Source organism: Microcaecilia unicolor, chromosome 4 (genome assembly GCF_901765095.1).
Source record: "Microcaecilia unicolor chromosome 4, aMicUni1.1, whole genome shotgun sequence".
Classification (NCBI taxonomy): Eukaryota; Metazoa; Chordata; class Amphibia; order Gymnophiona; family Siphonopidae; genus Microcaecilia; species Microcaecilia unicolor.
The window spans coordinates 298,863,625-298,883,832 of NC_044034.1; the positions used below are offsets into that span (position 1 = coordinate 298,863,625).

At 46.6% G+C, this 20,208-nt stretch overlaps 1 protein-coding gene across 6 annotated transcripts in view; it reads right to left on the reverse strand.

Annotated features, from left to right (window-relative positions):
- SLC4A5 (solute carrier family 4 member 5) overlaps positions 1–20,208 on the reverse strand; it is a 122,656-nt gene that overhangs the window by 92,456 nt on the left and 9,992 nt on the right. For all 6 annotated transcript variants that reach the window (XR_003941984.1, XM_030201799.1, XM_030201798.1 and 3 more), the window contains exon 2: positions 13,688–13,817. Coding sequence is in view for 5 of the 6 variants with exons in the window: in XM_030201798.1 (XP_030057658.1) it covers positions 13,688–13,817 (130 nt within the window). In the remaining variant the exon portion in view is untranslated. The remainder of the gene's footprint in view (positions 1–13,687; positions 13,818–20,208) is intronic.

The window sequence follows — 20,208 nt, forward strand, 5'->3', positions numbered from 1 at the left end:
AATGGTGTTTATTAGGCTTGGGAAAAAAGGGAGGGAAGAAATGGCAAAATAGAATTACACGAATGGGCCTGGCGGCAGCAAAAACAACCATAGCATTGAAATGGAAGCAGAAGCTGGGCCCTACAGGGCAAGATTGGAAGGGCAAACTTCAGTTAATGATGGGGTTGGAAAAATTAACGGATAGACGTAGAGGACATTACAACCCGAATGCAGAAGAGTGGCTACACTTAGCAGAAATATGGAAAGATGACTAAAGGAGCAATAAACTTGGGGTACAAGATGAGGACGGGGAAGGGAGGGGGGGAGGGAGAGTTGGGAAGCTGGAGGGAGGGGGGGTGGGAGGGGGGAAGGGAAAAAAAAAACTTGATTGTGAAATTGCTTGAATGTTGTTATTTTTGAAATTTTTAAGGAGTATTTGACTCCAGATGTTGTTATTTTGATGTGTTAATAAAAACTTTTATAAATTAAAAAAAAAGAAAAAAAAAAAAAGAAGCTGAATGTAACATAATCTGCTGGATCCAGATAATGGTTTTTGTCCTTATCATGGTATTGGGTCTCTTTTGCTTTCATTGTTTGACAGGCTATTTTGTGGTTTGGAAGCAAATGGCTCAGAATTTGTCTTGATTTTTCTGGATTTATCTTCAGCTTCCGTCTGTTATAGTGCTTGTCTCCATCCCAATTGCCCTGCGCTGGAAGGAACTCTGTATTAACACTGTGGCTTTGATCAATTCAGGAACAGGAGGAAATTTTATTGTTGCCGGTCTCCTGAACCAACTAGGAGCTCCTTCAATTCTTTGCAAACCTACGCTACAAGTGACCTCCATTCAAGGTTTAACTCTTCCCTACTCCATCACTCACGTTGCCCAGCCCTTGCAGATGCAAGTTGGAATTTTGTATAAGGAAGAAATTCAATTTCTGGTGCTTCCCCGGGCCATTCATCCCGTTATTTTTGGGCCTACCCTGGTTACGACTACACGCACCAAGTATCAACTGGACTACGGGTGATATAGGCAGTTGGGGTTCTCAATGTTTCGCCACATGTTGCCCAGCCCTTGCAGAAGCATGTTGGAATTTTGTATAAGGAGGAAATTCAATTTCTGGTGCTTCCCTGGGCCATTCATCCCGTTATTTTGGGCCTACCCTGGTTACGACTACATGTACCAAGTATCAACTGGACTACGGGTGATATCGGCAGTTGGGGTTCTCAATGTTTCGTCACACGTTGCCCAGCCCTTGCAGATGCATGTTGGAATTTTGCATAAGGAGGAAATTCAATTTCTGGTGCTTCCCTGGGCCATTCATCCCGTTATTTTGGGCCTACCCTGGTTACGACTACATATACCAAGTATCAACTGGACTACGGGTGATATCGGCAGTTGGGGTTCTCAATGTTTCGCCACATGTCTCACGCCGGTTGTGCCTTCCCTGAGGACTATTGCGGCCTCCCCGGGGGTCTTGAGCCCTGGTGATGCTTCTTTCCCCAAGGAATATAGTGATTTCCAAGACATCTTTAATGCGCAGGAGGCGGACTCTCTTCCTCCTCATTACCCTTTTGACTACCCCATTGAGCTACTCCCAGGAAAACGACCAAATGGCGCACTTCAATGTTTTCCTCAGCGCTCCATCTTGTGGGCTGCTCTGGGCCATGGCCCCGCCTCCGTGCTCCGCGGAGATTGGCCTCCGCTGATAGCCTCCTGCTCTCCTTTCCCTCACTACCATTGGCCCATGACTGCTCTCCTCCCCAGCTGGTGCCTGCTGACGTCAGACGCCAGCACTATTTCTGGGAAGCCCTTCCTGTGCTTCATTGCTTCGGCTTCTACTTTGGTAGGTGTTTCTAACTCTGTAGTCTACTTCTTATCTACTGGTCCCTCATTGCTGACTCTGCCTGTACCTGGATTACTCTCTGCCTGCCGCCTGCCTACTGACATTCGCCTGCATCTGGATTACTCTCTGCCTGCCGCATGCCTACTGACTTTCGCCTGCATCTGGATCACTCTCTTGCCTGCTGCCCACCTGCTGACTTTCGCCTGTACCTGGACTGCTCTCTTGCCTGCTGCCTGCCTGCTGACTTTCGCCTGTACCTGGATTGCTCTCTTGCCTGCCGCCTGCCTACTGACTGCCGTTTGTACCTGGATTACCCTTTTGACCTGCTGTCTGCCTGGCTGATACATTCATTACCCCGCCTCCAACTCCGTCCTGTAAGTCCTGCAGGCCGTCCGCACCTAGGGGCTCAACCTCTGGTGAATGGCGGTCAGCACAGGTGAAAACCGGGGTTGTCCAGCCACCAAGCAGAACCTGGTCCAAGTACCGGGCTCTGCAGCGCTCTACTTCGTACAAGAACTCACAAGTCTGACATTAATTTTGGGTCCATCCTAGTCGCTCCCTTGCTATTCTATTTGGACAAACTCAGTCCTTATTCTGCCTTTTCAAAAATTGTGATTTAGACATTTTCAGCAGATGAACCTTTTTTTGGCTATTTTTGAGACCTCTATCTACTTTGAAAATGAGATCCTTAACCAACAAATTTTTTGAAAATCTTGCCCCCAATTTTTGTTACCTGGTTGATTACTAGGATGCAAAATCTATTTTTCTTGTTAGAATTCTTTCCAGGTTTATTTTTTTAAAGTAGAAATAATGTTAACTCATTTTATCTAAAAATCATAACATTGATGGTAATATTTTAACTATTTATTGACCTATTGCTAGTTTCTTCACTAATTATGGATATATAGGGGATACTTAAAGGTAATTTTCATTATGTATTTCTCCCCTCATATTGTATTGGATTTCTTGGTCTACTGTTTTATAGAAAGTGTATTTTGCTTGTATATAGTAATTGAAAACTGATTCATATAAAATTAAAAATAAATATATGCTCTGACCCAAGAGACGGGGATCAATATCTCAAAATCCTGACTTAATCTTTCAAACAAAAAAGTTACAATCCCAAAATCGTCTCCAGGAAGATTGCTTCATCACTTAGCACATTCAGGGAAACCTACTGCAGTGCACAAAAGAGTCAGTGCAGAGAAAGTCCGCTGTGTAGTGACATACAATCCAGAGCTAGGAAAAACTTAGAAAAACCACTACTATTCCATGTTTTGCCAGTCCTGGCCTTCCAACAACTATTTGATCTAAAACATAAATTGTGAAAAGCAAACTCCCAACAGAAGCTCAAAAAAAGAAGAGAATGGCACAGTCCCTGCAATATACCAAGCTGCAAACTGTACCAGCACGTACCCGCTACCCATCCAAACCCGGACCGGGGAGGGAATCTTCTGGGGAGGGTACTGTGACACTCCTCACCTCTTCCAGGTGTGGAGGAGTGGCCTAGTGCTTAGAGCACTGGTCTTGCAATCCAGAGGTAGCCGGTTCAAATCCCACTGCTGCTCCTTGTGATCTTGGGCAAGTTGCTTAACCCTCCATTGCCTCAGGTACAAACTTAGATTGTGAGCCCTCCTAGGATGGAGAACTATCCAGAGTACCTGAATGTAACTCACCTTGAGCTACACCTAAAAAAGGTGTGAGCAAAATCTAAATAAATATACCACTGGACCCTACATTACCAACATAGGAAAAAAATTCAATAGAAAAGGATACTACTCTTGCTTCTCTTTTAATGTTGTATATATCATTCGGAGTGCTCTTTTACAAAGCGGCGATAAGCCCAATGCAGGCTTACTGTGTGCTAATTTGGAGCTACTGCTGGCCCAACACAGGCACCAGTGGTAGCTCCAGCTCCAGTGTGCACCATTTCCCGTGCTGGGGAAAATAGGGCTTGATTTTTTGCACAGCGGTTACTTGGCAGTAATCGGGCATTTCTATGCGCTACCCTCAATGGGTAAGTGCTCCCCTACCGTACGACCATGCGGTGAGAACAGTCTTACCACATGGCCATGTATTTCTGCAGCCTCTTTACCCGCTGCAGTAAAAATGGCCTTAGCACCCAGCAAGAATGGCTGCTGCTGCTACCGCAGGGTCCTTTTTACCGCAGCATGGTAAAAGAGCCCCTCAATGCAGAAAATGTGAAAAAGTGTGCTGTGTTCGGAAGACAGGGCAGATGTTAATGACAAGAATCAATTCACAAGGGCACACCGTCAGACACCAGACAAAGCAAGCCGAGGTGACACATCTGCGGGTGAGCATTTTTTAATGACCTTATGGTCAGAACTCTAAGACAACGTTTTAAACCAATCCAGGAATGTAAGACCTTTGAAGTTAAAATGATTTGAAACTAACAAGAAAGGAAACACATTGCCAGGGCCGTGCCGATGCGGTAAGCGAGGTAAGCGCCGCAGGGGGGCGCCCACCTCTGGAGGGCGCCGCCGCGGTGCTTACCCTCGCCCCGCCGAGGCCTTTAAATCTTTTGGTCGCCCCGGGTTCACCAGAAAGGGGGGTGCCGCTGCTCCCGCTGCTCTTCATCCTGGCACCCCCCCCCGCACCAGCCCTTTAAATTTATTTGCCGATGCGATAGCGAGCACAGCACCTCGTGTGGAAGTAAAGGAAGCGGATCCGATCATCTCATTGGGCCTTCCCTCACTGTCCCGCCCTCCTCTGACGCAACTTCCTATTTCCTCTAGGGCGGGACAGTGAAGGAAGGCCCAATGAGATGATCGGATTCGCTTCTTTTACTTCCACACGAGGTGCTGCGCTCGCTATCGCGTCGGCAATTTCTTTTTAAAGACGGGTGGCAGGGAGGGAGAAGACGAGGCAGGGTGAGGGTGGGGGACAGATGGGGTGACCGTGAAGGTGGGGGAGGACTCGGATAGCAGAAGGGACTGGGTGGGAGACAGATGGGGTGAGGGGGACTCGGATGGGCAGAAGGGACTGGGTGGGAGACAGATGGGGTGAGGGTGGGGGGCACTTGGATAGCAGAAGTGACTGGGTGGGAGACAGATGGGGTGAGGGGGACTCGGATGGGCAGAAGGGACTGGGTGGGAGACAGATGGGGTGAGGGGGACTCGGATGGGCAGAAGGGACTGGGTGGAAGACAGATGGGGTGAGGGTGGGGGCCACTTGGATAGCAGAAGGGACTGGGTGGGAGACAGATGGGGTGAGGGGGACTCGGATGGGCAGAAGGGACTGGGTGGGAGACAGATGATGGGGTGAGGGTGGGGGCACTTGGATAGCAGAAGGGACTGGGTGGGAGACAGATGGGGTGAGGGGGACTCGGATGGGCAGAAGGGACTGGGTGGGAGACAGATGGGAGAAGGGGCATGGAGCTGGAACTGGGGTCTGAAAAGTGAGCAGGAGGGAGAATGGGGTCATGCCTGGGGCAGGGGTGGATGGGAGAATCAATGGATCTGGAACTAGGGGCAGCCGCAGGTGGGAACTGGGAGCCGAAAAGAGGGGGCAGTGAGAGAGGGGGGATAGATCCTGGATGGAATGGGGAGTGAGAGGGAGGGCAGACCCTGAATGGATGGGAGGGGGAAAGAGAGAGGGCAAATGGTGAATCGAAGGAGCAGAGAGAAAGGGCAGACAGTGGATAGAAGGGGGCAGAGATAGAGGGCAAATGCTAGAGGGAAAGGAGAGAGAGAGGGCAGATGGTGGATGGAAGGGGGAGAGAGAGATGGCAGACTGGGGCAGATGGTGGATGGAAGGAGCAGAAATAGAGGGCAGATGTGGATGGAAGGAACATTAGAGAGGGCAGACACTTGAGAGCAGAGAGAGAGCGAAGACAGATGCTGGATGGAAGGAAGACGGTGAAAAGAAGATAAGGAAAGCAGAAACCAAAGACAACAAACTGTAAATATATATTTTTATTATTTTGCTTTAGGATATAGTATTTTAGCTGTGTTAATAAATGTTTATAAATAGAACATGTAAATAAGGTAATCTTTTTATTGGACTAATTTTAATACATTTTGACTTAACTTTCAGAGAACAAAACCCCCTTCCTCAGATCAGGATAGGATACTGTAACAGCACTATACTGTATTGACCTGAGGAAGGAGATTTTGGCCTCTGGAAGCTAAATGTATTAGTCCAATAAAATGGTATTATTTTATTTTCTGTATTTGTTTTATTTCTATTTGTTAATTTGTAAAGTGGTGATTGGTATTTGTTAGTTTTTTCAAATTTACATCTGCTGTCTTTATATTTTGCACAGTACTAGGGGACATTTTCGGTTTCTGTGGTGTTGCATTGTATGCAGAGTCTGGCATCGGGGGTTCAGTTTAATTTTTGTCTAAATAGAAAGTTGATGATTACTTATCCTATAGTGGATTAGGGTGTATCTGTGTTTGAAAAAGACATGGCTTTCAGTTGGCATTGACTGTGCAGGATCTACGATCTGTACTATTCTGTCTGGTTTCGTTTTACAATAGGTGAATTGATGTTCTAGTGCTCACTGTAGTGTTTAAGATGCTTTCCTTTTCCTTGTGTAACTCGTAGAAATGACTGCTTATGGTATGGTAAAATTGCTCTAAAGGTCGTGAGTGTTTTGTATTCTCGGTATGCCTAGTACTGGATTGGGGGGGGGGGGGGTGTTAAACAATGACCGGCCCCGGGTGTCAACTACCCTAGCTACGCCACTGCTGCCGACGTCTCCCTTCCCTTGCACTCGTTGGTTCCCTCAGTGTCTCGCCTTCTTCTGACGTCAGAAGAAGGCGGACACTGAGGGAACCAAGAGCGCAAAGGGAAGGGAGACGTCGGCAGCGCTCCGCTTTCACTGACGCTGCTGCGACCGGAAGTAAAAGATTTAAAGGCCCCAGGGTGCGGAGGGAAGGGCAGAGAGGTATGGATGGGAGGGCAGGGCCCAGGGAGAGGACAAATTGCTGGAAGGGAAGGGGAGGGGAGAGAGGATTGCTGGCTATGGATGGAGGAGGGAAGGGCAGAGAGGGGCAAGGATGGACATGGGGGCCCAGGGAGAGGACAAATTGCTGGAAATGGAGGGGAGGGGATAGAGGAGGCAAGGATTGCTGGCTATGGATGGAGGAGGGAAGGGCAGAGAGGGACAAGGATGGACATGGGGGCCCAGGGAGAGGACAAATTGCTGGAGGGGAGGGGAGAGAGGAGGCAAGGATTGCTGGCTATGGATGGAGGAGGGAAGGGCAGAGAGGGACAAGAATGGACATGGATGGGAGGGCAGGACCCAGGGAGAGAGGAGAAATTGCTGGAAATGGATATAGAGCAAGAAATGAAGAAGAAAGGAGAAAAGTAAAGAAATAAATGGAAAGGAAGCCCTGGAAATGGAGTTAAGAGGACAGATAGCAGCAGAATCAGATACTGGACCAGCATGATTGAAAAAAGAAAGTCACCAGACTACAAAGGTAGAAAAAAATTATTTTATTTTCATTTTAGCGTTTGGAATATGTCCACTTTGAGAATTTACATCTGCTATCTTATTTTGCAATGTATAGCAATTAGTTTCTAAGAATATTGCTGACAATTCCTTTCAGTGTGGCAAGTGGTGAGCGATCATTTTCATGGGGGGGGGGGGGGGGCGTGATCATTTTCACAGGGGGGGGGGCGCCAACTGATAGTCTGCAGGGGGGCGCCAGAGACCCTAGGCACGGCCCTGCACATTGCCTCTGCTCTTCACCCCTCCCCCACTCCTATCCCTACCTTTCCTGTTGAGTCTATTATTGGAATAGTTTTATAATTCACTTATTTTTTCTGATGCTGCCATCTTTTGTTTATATTGTCCTGACCTGAGGAAGGAGGTTTTGGCCTCTGAAAGTCAGCAATGTATTACGTTAGTGCAATAAAAGGTATTGCCTTATTTTCAGCTTTTTCCTTTGATATATTTTTATTTATTAACTCTTGGGTTAAGTATTTGGAGGAGACAGGAAGTTTTCTTAAAGGTTTACTTATTTTTGGCATGTCTCTCAGCAAATTTCTTGCAGGTCTATCCACCAGCACTCTTGATTAATACCCTCCCCACCGCTGATGAAGAGCAGCTAATGCTGAAGGAGGACATTTATTACTGCGGTAACATTTACGTCATCACTTCAGAGCCTCAGCTCATCTGTGTTACAATTATGTACCAAACATAAAAATTATCACTACCACTGTACAATATTCAGAATAGCACTTTGTCTCTATTGCTTTCTCACCAGGGGCATAGCCAGACACCCAATTTTGGGTGGGCCTGGGCCCAAGATGGGTGGGCAGAAGAACTCCGCCTTGTCCCACAAGTGATTTGGTCTCGCCCTCTCTCGCCAGCATGCCATATGGCATATGGTCTCTCAAACATCCCCCCTCCCCCGTATACCTTTTAAATAGCAGATTTTCACCGGCAGCAAGCAGCAACTAATACACACTGCTTATGTTGGCACCACAGCCTTCCCTCTGATGCAACTTCCTGTTTCTGCATAGGTGGGAATACATCAGAGGGAAGGCTGTGGGGATGGTGCGATAAGTATGTATCAGTCGCTGCTCGCTGCAGGCGAAGATCTGCTATTTACAAGGTTGGCAGGAGGGACAGTTGTTGGAAGTTTTCAGCTGGAGGGGCTTTGGGATCCCTGCCAGTCACATCATAGGTGTGCTGCTACTGGGTGGGCCTAAGCCCAAATTGGATGGGCCTGGGCCCACCCGGGCCCACCCTTGGCTACGCCACTGTTCTCACCTGTTTTATTCTTCCATCCCACTTTATCTAATTTCATGTGTACCATTCCCCTGGGTTCCTACATTGGCAGTTTTTTTCGCATTGTATTCTTTACCACTAGCAGAGGGATGCCGAGTGCCAACCTGAGTTTGCCATGCAAGGCATCCCTTGTTTAACTACTGTCACAGTGGCTAAGCAAGAAGCATCTTCAAAAACCTCTAAACTCTAAATACTCCAGACAAAAGAAAACTCACTATTACAAAAGGGCGTAGTAATGGTTTGGGTTTGCTGAATGATGAGACATACTCTTTTGCTAGGGTGGTACGGATACTTTATTTTGCCAGCAAGCCTGATCTCTCCCCATTTATTATTTCCTTCCTAATCACAACACTTTTTCTCAATTGATGTTTTAAGTAATTTAGAACATTCTTCTAGTCTGCGAATAGTGCAAAGACTAGGGGACACTCAATGTAGTTACAAGGAAATACTTTTAAAACAAATAGGAGGAAATATTTTTTCACTCAGCAAAAGGTTAAGCTCTGGAACTCTTTGCCGGAGGATATAGTAACAGCGGTTAGCGTACCTGGGTTTAAAAAAGGTTTGGACAAGTTCCTGGAGGAAAAGTCCACAGTGTGCTATTGAGACAGACATGGGGGAAGCTACTGCTTGCCCTGGGACTGGGAGAATGGAATGTTGCCATTATTTGGGTTTCCGTCGGGTAGTTGTGATCTCAATTGGCCATTGTTGGTCCATCTAGCCCAGTATCTTGTCTCCATTGGTCTGACCCAGTATGGCTATACATAAGTCCTTATGTTCTAATTTGCATGGTGCAGCTGGAAAGATACTTCTGAGCTTCATTTCCTGGAGTGCTGAGCTATCTGTCTGTATTTTATTCTGTCCCTGGGAGCCAGAAGAAAGGCATGTCCAGGGTAGCGAACACCTGCAGATTTACAGGTACTGTAAGGACCTTGTTTTTATGGGCAGTCCCTAAATTTCATGGTGAATTTGCAACCCTGGCATGGCCCTTCCAAGCTGTTTAAGCAGTCCTTTACATCATGAAAACCTTTCTTTCTTTGTCCCTTCCAGTGCTCAGTAGTACTGGGTGAGCTCCTGTGCTGCTGCTGCTGCTTTAATCCCCAGTTCTATATATGTGACCCTTTTTTAGTAAGATCACCTGTCTATAAGGACTAGAGATTCCCTGCCAGATGCTACCCCTGAATATACAGCTTTGAGGGGAAATTCTATAACTGGGTGCCTCCGTTCAGGTGCCTCAAAGTTGCATAGGAGGACTCTATTCTATAATGGAACCTGGGTCCCCAAATTCCATTGCAGAATACTACTATAACCTGGTGTCAGCGTACCTGACATTTAAGTGCCTGCAGTTACACCAGCCATAGTCCTGGCATAAGTGTTCTGTAAGTTACATATGTAAATGGGAGCTCCGCCCATGTATACGCCCCCTTGCAAATACACGCTGTGTAAGTGAAGCGGGTATTTAAGGCGCCCTGTTAGCATACATGCAAGTAATGGGCAGGGGAATGCAGGCACCTAGATTACAGACCTGCCCTTAAAAAGGCTATAAAATAATTTACGAAATTGGGGGGTGGGGGTAGGGAAGCTTGCTCTGAAAAAATAAATGTAGATGAAAGCACAGACAAAAGACCAACAAATGCAAAAGACTTTTCCGGTACCAGGAAGAGAAGGCCATTGACATTGGCTTACTGTCCTTACCCTTCCTGGCCCCTGGGGAGTTATTATCTTATTATCTAATCACAGTGGCTGCTGGAGGCAGTAACATCAGCTGGACTGGACTCTGTGACAGGGTGCAAGCAGGCATGCCATCCTTTTACATGATAAGGCAGCCAGTGAAATGTGTTCCTGTAACACCACTGGACACAGACACAAAAGCTGTTTGTGAACAAGCACTGGGAAGAAGAAAAACATTCCTTGTGGATTTTTGATTTGCACCAGTTAATCTCATAACGCATTAAGGAAAACCTTGCGACTCTGTCTTAATACTTTGATTAAAGTTTAATTTCTGCAGTAATAGGACACATTAACCATTTGGAGGACATCTACGAAGTTCCTGTCTGCATCTTCCTGGGCACAAGAACAAAGAAATCTTTCAGCAAGGGAACAAGTCTCCCTTTTCCATCATTCCCCTCCTTAGTGAAGGCAAGTCTTAATAAAGATAATTTCCATAGATACTGAATAATCTTCATTGAGTAAGATGCATATTTGGTTGAGTAGAAATAAGCAAGAGGTTGAATGTCTAACCTTCCAATGGTTTTGTGGTTATGTTTATCTTTACCCAGGAGAACGAGAACTGCCCTCTTTCACCTTCACCCCACTATGCATCTGTAGCCAATTCTTTAGCAGCCCTTTGGCCTTACCAATATGAAATGAGGAAGGTTATCGTAAATTCAATCAGTTGGTGACAGGGGGCCATCTTGACTTTAGAAATCAGCAACTGTAACATAACAGAGATTGGATAGCAGAGCTGGTAGTGGGAGGCGGGGCTGGAGGTTGGGAGGCGGGGATAGTGCGGGGCAGACTTATACAGTCTGTGCCAGAGCCAGTGGTGGGAGGCGGGACTGGAGGTTGGGAGGCAGGGATAGCGCTGGGCAGACTTATACGGTCTGTGCCAGAGCTGGTGGTGGGAGGCAGGGATAGTGCTGGGCAGACTTATACGGTCTGTGCCAGAGCCGGTGGTTGGGAGGCGGGACTGGAGGTTGGGAGGCAGGGATAGCGCTGGGCAGACTTATACGGTCTGTGCCAGAGCTGGTGGTGGGAGGCAGGGATAGTGCTGGGCAGACTTATACGGTCTGTGCCAGAGCCGGTGGTTGGGAGGCGGGGCTGGTGGTTAGGAGGCGGGGCTAGTGCTGGGCAGACTTATACGGTCTGTGCCCTGAAGAGCACAGGTACAAATCAAAGTAGGGTAAACACAAAAGTAGCACACATGAGTTGTCTTGTTGGGCAGACTGGATGGACCATGCAGGTCTTTTTCTGTCATCATCTACTATGTTACTATGTAATAATCTAGTAAATGATATTAGATAAAGACCAACACAGCCCACCTAATCTGCTCAGTAAGGTGGTTTGGGTTGTAACTGCCACTCTATACAAGCTACTCCCCTCATGCTTTTATTTACAGTTGTGACTGCTACTCTCTACCACTTCCAACCTTTGTCATGGCAGCCATGTTGAGATTGGAGCCGGCATGGATAGGCAATCATTCCCACCTACATAGGCTCCAATCTCAACATGGCTACTGTGACTTCTGGTGGCAATCTTGTGAGACTGCTGCTTGAAGTTCCAGCAGCCATGTTGACAATGGAGCCAGTAGGAGCAGGAGCAAGTGCAGATTGCTCCTGCCCCCACTGCACTACCAAGGCTTTTAAGGTAAGCCTGAGGGTGGGGGGGGGGGGGGGGGGTCCAGGGGGACCTCGTTTTTGTTTTTTTGGGGCCTTGGACCTCAGATGGGAGCTGCTCGGGGAGGGGGGGTGGAGGGAGCAGGGGCTGCACTAGAGTTTTGGTCAGCCTCTACAAAGCATGCCCTTGCACAGGTTTTTCATGTGGGCTAAGGCCACTTTTGCTGCAGCCATAAAATAGTCAATTTTTTGTATTAATGGCCATGAGCTAATGTTGCCAGTAGCCTACAGCTATTTAAAACAATTACTGCAGGAGTACTTATCATCACTCCTTTTGTAGGCGGTAAGGGCTCATGCTGTAATCTAGCATTAATGTGGCTACACTGCGCTTGGCACAGGAACATCCTCTTTCTGCTCCCTCCCAAAAAAACTCCACATATTTTTAGCACTGGGATTAGCACTTGCTTATTTGGCAGTTATCACAGGATGTCTGAGCACCTAATACAGCTCAGTAAAAGGGCCCCTTATTGCAGTTACATATGCAAGTGCAAATTAGTGCAAATCAACTTCAATTAACACCAATTATTGATGGTTAGCACCAATTATGGCCTAATTAATGGCAGCCCTTATGCACATAACTGCAATTATTTTATAACCTGCCATGCAAAACCACATACATGGCATGTAAATTGCATTGTAAATTTATAGAATGAGGGGGTTTGTGTTTATCTCACAACTTTTTGAATTCTATCACTTTTTGTGTCCACCACCTCCACTGGAAGGGCATTCCAGGTATCCACAGCCCTTTCTGTGAAAAGGTTTCTCCTGAGGTTGCCTGTCAGTTTCATTTCACGCCCCCTAATTCTGCAGCTTCTTCTATAAAGGTTCTAAAAATTTACAAACTTTTTCAGATTTTTAAAAGTTTGTATAGTACCTTCCCTTCCTTCCTCTCCTCTAGTATATACAATAGATCTTTCTAAATATGTACAAAGATCTGTTAGGAGGAAAGTCCCAGTTGGTTTCAATAGTTGTAAAAGGCACATAAAGATACAGAGATCAGGAAGTGTTCATTCTTCAGTGGAAGTCTGTAGACAGCCTCCTATAGACACAGTAAACACATTCTGAACTTTGTCTTCTGTATTCACTGTGCAGTAGGAAGTTGTGAAAAAAAAATAACAACACAAAAAACAAGATGTCAACTCTAGTACACTGGGTGAGCAAAAAATGGAAGTCACACTGAAGGCCTTGTTGCTCCACTATAGTTTTTCTCATTAAGGGCCCCTTTTACTAAGCCGTGTAGGCGCCTACGTGCGCCCAATGTACACCAAATTGGAGTTACCACCTGACTACCGTGTGGCTCTTGTAGTAATTTCATTTTTGGTGCGCGTCCTATACGCGCATCTGAAAATTTTTTAAAATTTTCTGGCGCACGTAGCGGACGCGCGCCAAGTGGCATCTGACATGCGTAGGTCATTACCACCCAAATTCTTTACCACTAGGTCTATGGCTGGCGGTAAGGTCTCAGACCCAAAATGGATGCGCGGCAATTTTGAGTTTGCTGCACGTCCATTTTCGGCAAAAAAGGCATTTTTTGTAGGTGCGCTGAAAAATAATTCTGTGTGTGCACAAAACATGCGTCTACACTACCACAGGCCATTTTTCAGCGCACCTTACTAAAAGGACACCTAAAAGAGCAACGGTGGGTACTTGAATATTGGATTTCTTAGGAGCTTTCCTCCTTCTGTTCAATTTTCTCTCTCATCCTCACCTGGAAGACTCTTTCCATTCCAGTTCTTCACCGTCATGCTGCAGGGTGTCCATCTCTGTGAACAAGGTAGGGGTTGGAGTGTCATCCTCTTCACTGAAGATGCACCGTAGACGCTCAGCTGCAGGAGACACTGAAACAGGAAGTGATAGAAGTTATAAAGGAGCTGTCCTATGTTCTCTTCTCCTCCTAGATATATCAAATTATTCTCTTACATAGCAAGTGCCTTTTTATTGTAAGATCTCACATTTGCTCTATTCCTTGTCTAAATGGCCCTTTAAGGCAACAAAGTACTGAGTTGTTAAGCTGGACGGATTTGACAATTTAACTGTTTATAATTCCTACTTTGATTTTGAAATTTGATTGTGTTGCACCACCAATCCTTTGTCTGCACGTCATAAAAACAAACTCATTTATCCTGCAATTTTCTTACCGTGACTGAAAATACAAGCTCACCCTCAGAATAATGAGCTGTGACCACTGTCTTCTCAGTGTTTTTGTTCATTGCATTCCGATTGTATAATAATTATGTTTTCAATGCCACATAAAATTATTTTCTTTTTTTTTCACTTTAAAATATTTTTATTTTGCATAATTCCGTAACAAAAGCACATCCCGCTCACATTTGCCCTCACAGGGGCTCATAAATCCTTAACTACTACACTACTACATCTAAAACCAACTCATTATTATATCTACTATAACAAAAAAAAGTAAGATCATCCCATAAACAATAGCCACTGCGTAACTAAGCCTTGTACTACTAAAATATAACATCTCCCTCCCCTTCACACTAACCAGCTCCAGCCCCAACTCAGCTTAAGAGCCCCCATGGTTTTTTGAGACACTCTCACTCCCCTTCCCTCCCCACCCCTTCCCCCTTCCCTCCCCCTCTCCTATAACACTGTAGTAACCTAAACATTTGTCAAACATTGTTGTAAGTGAGCCCATCTTCCCTTATGTCGCTATGCTCCCTCCCTGCGGTAGGCCGTTAATCTCTTCATTTGTATTAACTGACCCAATTTACTTTTCCAGTCGCTCAATGTCGGAGGATCTACCCTCTTCCAATACTGTGCTATGAGGCACTTAGCTGCTGCCAGCCCCCAGCGCAACCATTTCCGCTCCTCCCAAGATTCCCTCTCATTATATAAGCCCAAGAGACACACCAGAGGACTGCACACCAAGGATGTTCCCATCAATTTTACTAATGTTTTCACAACATCTTGCCAAAAGGGTACCACCCCGGGGCATGTCCACCATATATGTATAAAGGAACCCCTTTGTGAACCACACCACCAACATAAATCTGATGTACCGGGGTACATCCTCTTCAATCTCTCAGGTGTGTAATACCAACGAGATAAAACTTTATATGCATTTTCCTGCACCAAAACACATACCAAGACCTTCCGCACCTCCACACAACCCCCTCCCACCCTAAAAAACCAAATTAAAAAACATTTTTTTCCAGCCTCTATGCCAGTCTCAAATGTCATACCCAGCTCCATCACAGCAGTATGCAGGTCCCTGGAGCAGTTTTTAGTGGGTGCAGTGCACTTCAAGCAGGTGGACCCAGGCCCATTCCCCCCACCACCTGTTACACTTGTGGTGGTAAATGTGAGCCCTCCAAAACCCACCCGAAACCCACTGTACCCAAATGTAGGTGCCCCCCTTCATCCCTAAGGGCTATGGTAGTGGTGTACAGTTGTGTGGAGTGGTTTTTTTTAGGGGGGGGTTGGGGGGCTCAGCACCCAAGGTAAGGGAGCTATGCACCTGGGAGCAATTTGTGAAGTCCACTGCAGTGCTCCCTAGGGTGCCTGGTTGGTGTCCTGGCATGTGAGGAGGACCAGTGCACTACGAATGCAGGCTCCTCCCACGACCAAATGACTTGGATTTGGTTGTTTCTGAGATGGCCGTCCTCGGTTTCCATTACCGCTGAAAACTGGGGAGGACCATCTCTAAGGACGACCATCTCTAAGGTCGACCTAAATGTTGAGATTTGGGCGTCCCCGACCGTATTATCAAAACGAAAGATGGACGTCCATCTTGTTTTGATAATACGTGTTTCCCCGCCCCTTCGCTGGAACTTCCTTAGAGATGGACGCCCTTAGAGATGGTCGTCCCCGTTCGATTATGCCCCTCTAAATCTTTTTTGAGATGCGGCGACCAGAATTATACACATGGCTGAGGGCACATTATGGCGTGATACAGAGGCATTGTAATATTCTTTGTCTTATTTTCTATCCCTTTCCTAGTAATTCCTAACATTCTATTTGCTTTTCTGGCTCCTGCTGCACACTGAGCAGAAAATTTAAACATATTGTCCACAATAATCTTTAAATTCTTTTTCTCTGTGACTCTTAAAATGGAACCTAGAATCATGCAACTATAATTTGGATTATTCTTCTCAATTTCCTCTGATTGCCTCGGCACTATCTGGATAGTGTTGGGTTGGTTCAAGGTGGGGCTTGGGGAGAGCCAGAGTTTATCCAGTTAGCAGGAATATTCAGTCTGCTAACTGGATAATTACCCAGATAAAGTTAGGTCAGCAAAAAGGCCGTCCTAATTTTATTCAGTTAGCTATTTGGTTAGCGGCTTGAATATCATGGCTAACTTCTCTTCTCCTCGTCCCATATCCAGCATATTCCCTTTTCCTACCTGCCCCTCCCTGTCTGGCATCTTTCCTTTCTGTTGCCTCTCTGCCTCTGCTGCTGCCACTGCCATCCTGGTTTGAAAATGGTGTGCATAGCATGGGGTCTCTGAGCACAGGTGCACACTCAAGGTCTCCTGGGACCTGCCCACTCTGGCAGCAAATTTCTATTGGAGGGAGCAGGATCCAGCAGATTTGGAACACACATCTGCATTCAGAGGCCTTGCACTGAACATGTCTTTTTCAAGCGCATCAGGGTGGCCCAGACAGAGTAAAGTGCAGTGACAGTGGTAGCAGCAGCAGTTGAGAAGGGGAGGGAGCAGGCCTTATCTTGCCGTTCTACTGCCTCCCCCAAATTTTGATGCCATAAGCAGATGCTTAGACCACCTAGTGGCATGGCTGACTATACCATTAAGCTGACCCTGGACTTAGCTCACTATGATGGTTATTCTTGTTCTGGACATCTGAAAACCAGCATTTAGATGCCCATATTACAGGGATGTCCATATCCCAATTTTATAAAGGCAGGATATGGGTGTCTAAAACTGCAGAAAGGACACAGAGGAGATGTCCACTGATGACACAGCAGCCACCAATCGTGTATAGCTGTCTTTATTGACTTCTAGGATGACTCGACACAGGCATGTCACTGCAACATTAAAATAGAGTTCATCTGATTTATGAACATTGCTTATTTGTCCATAGATATTTATGACGTATTCTAGTGTGCAGTGTACAGCAGAACTATTGATCTGGAGGGCTGGTCACCCCCAATTTGAAGCAGGCAGGCCCAGAGGCAGGAGGGGACCATCTTGCCTCCAACTATAAGGTATGTGCAAGGGTCCGGGGGGGGGGGGAGTTGGGGGTATATTGCACTAGATCACCAGGGCTTGGATTAGGGGGTATGGTCCGGGGTGGTTTGGAAGATAGGTAGGGGGGTCCACCAGGATATTTTGGTTTGGGGGCAGCAAGGGGTGGGGTCTGGGTCTGCTGGACAACCAGGGTTTGGTTTGAGGTTCAGGGGTGGGTGGTGGTGTGTCAGGGTCTCCTGGACAACCAGGGTTTGGTTCAGGAGGGGCTGTGGCAGCAGTGGGAGGGGGTCGGGGTCTGCTGGACCACCAGGGTTTCTTTTGGTTCCGGGGGAGGGGGGTCTGCTAGACTACCAGGGTTTTTTTTTATTCCCAGGGGCCAGGATTGGGGTCTGACATTCGCCAGCAGAGACAAAGAAGAGCTGTGTCTACCGCTGTCTACCGCACAGCTCTGGGCATGTGCTAGGAGTGCTCGGACCCTTTTACTGACCAATGCTCAAAAGTGATAGCGTTCATATAATTTGCATGCTTTTAGTTTTGAGCATTGGTCGGTAATTCTGACTCAGTTTTGATCCTGTATTTTTCCAGCACTGTTGTGTACAACGCCAGAATTTTGTGCATCAGCCCCTGAGTCTAGGAATGAGTTAAATAAAACTAGCATTTACTAGCACACAAGCCAGCTTATTTTCGAAAGAGAAAAACGCCTATAGTGCGACCTAAATTGGGAGATAGACTTTTGTCTCGCAAAGGCGCCCAAATCGGTATAATCGAAAGTCGATTTGGGGCGTTTCCAACTGCACTCCATCGCGGAAACGAATAAAGATGACGGGGGCGTGTCGGAGGCGTGGTGGAGGCGGAACTGGGGCGTGGTTATCAGCCGAGGAGAGATGGGCGTCTTTAGCTGATAATTGGAAAAAAAAAAGGCATTTTTACCGTGATTTTGGGTCACTTTTTTTGGACCCTTTTTTTTCACGAACAAGTCCCAAAACAGTGCCCCAACTGCCCAGATGACCACTGGAGGGTATCGGGGATGAGCTCCCCGGACTCCCCCAGTGGTCACTAACCCCCTCCCACCAAAAAAACCCCCACTTTAAAAACATTTTTCCCAGCCTGTATGCCAGCCTCAAATGCCGTACCCACCTCCATGACAGCAGAATGTGTTCGATCCTGTCACAGCCTTTCCCTGGGTCAGATGTAGCTCTTGGGTGCAGTACAGGGTCACATCAGCATTGCATTATGGTGGGTGTAGGGTATTGGGCTCCGTGATTTCATTAGCTTGTGTTACAGTCTCACAATGTTGGTAGTTGGTAGGCTCTTCTCCCATGGTGCTTGTCCCCCTGTTATGTTTCCTGTTGTAGTCCATGCGGTAGTGGCCATTTTTGTAAGCCAGTTTTAGTTCCCTTTCCTGTGTTAGCCACGTTAGACAACTTAGTTACATAAGTACATAAGTACATAAGTAGTGCCATACTGGGAAAGACCAAAGGTCCATCTAGCCCAGCATCCTGTCACCGACAGTGGCCAATCCAGGTCAAGGGCACCTGGCACGCTCCCCAAACGTAAAAACATTCCAGACAAGTTATACCTAAAAATGCGGAATTTTTCCAAGTCCATTTAATAGCGGTCTATGGACTTGTCCTTTAGGAATCTATCTAACCCCTTTTTAAACTCCGTCAAGCTAACCGCCCGTACCACGTTCTCCGGCAACGAATTCCAGAGTCTAATTACACGTTGGGTGAAGAAAAATTTTCTCCGATTCGTTTTAAATTTACCACACTGTAGCTTCAACTCATGCCCTCTAGTCCTAGTATTTTTGGATAGCGTGAACAGTCGCTTCACATCCACCCGATCCATTCCACTCATTATTTTATACACTTCTATCATATCTCCCCTCAGCCGTCTCTTCTCCAAGCTGAAAAGCCCTAGCCTTCTCAGCCTCTCTTCATAGGAAAGTCGTCCCATCCCCACTATCATTTTCGTCGCCCTTCGCTGTACCTTTTCCAATTCTACTATATCTTTTTTGAGATACGGAGACCAGTACTGAACACAATACTCCAGGTGCGGTCGCACCATGGAGCGATACAACGGCATTATAACATCCGCACACCTGGACTCCATACCCTTCCTAATAACACCCAACATTCTATTCGCTTTCCTAGCCGCAGCAGCACACTGAGCAGAAGGTTTCAGCGTATCATCGACGACGACACCCAGATCCCTTTCTTGATCCGTAACTCCTAACGCGGAACCTTGCAAGACGTAGCTATAATTCGGGTTCCTCTTACCCACATGCATCACTTTGCACTTGTCAACATTGAACTTCATCTGCCACTTGCACGCCCATTCTCCCAGTCTCGCAAGGTCCTCCTGTAATCGTTCACATTCCTCCTGCGACTTGACGACCCTGAATAATTTTGTGTCATCGGCGAATTTAATTACCTCACTAGTTATTCCCATCTCTAGGTCATTTATAAATACATTAAAAAGCAACGGACCCAGCACAGACCCCTGCGGGACCCCACTAACTACCCTCCTCCACTGAGAATACTGGCCACGCAATCCTACTCTCTGCTTCCTATCTTTCAACCAGTTCTTAATCCATAATAATACCCTACCTCCGATTCCATGACTCAGCAATTTCTTCAGGAGTCTTTCGTGCGGCACTTTGTCAAACGCCTTCTGAAAATCCAGATATACAATATCAACCGGCTCCCCATTGTCCACATGTTTGCTTACCCCCTCAAAAAAATGCATTAGATTGGTGAGGCAAGACTTCCCTTCACTAAATCCGTGCTGACTTTGTCTCATCAGTCCATGTTTTTGTATATGCTCTGCAATTTTATTCTTAATAATAGCCTCCACCGTCTTGCCCGGCACCGACGTCAGACTCACCGGTCTATAATTTCCCGGATCTCCTCTGGAACCCTTCTTAAAAATCGGAGTAACATTGGCTACCCTCCAGTCTTCCGGTACTACACTCGATTTTAGGGACAGATTGCATATTTCTAACAGTAGCTCCGCAAGTTCATTTTTTAGTTCTATTAATACTCTGGGATGAATACCATCAG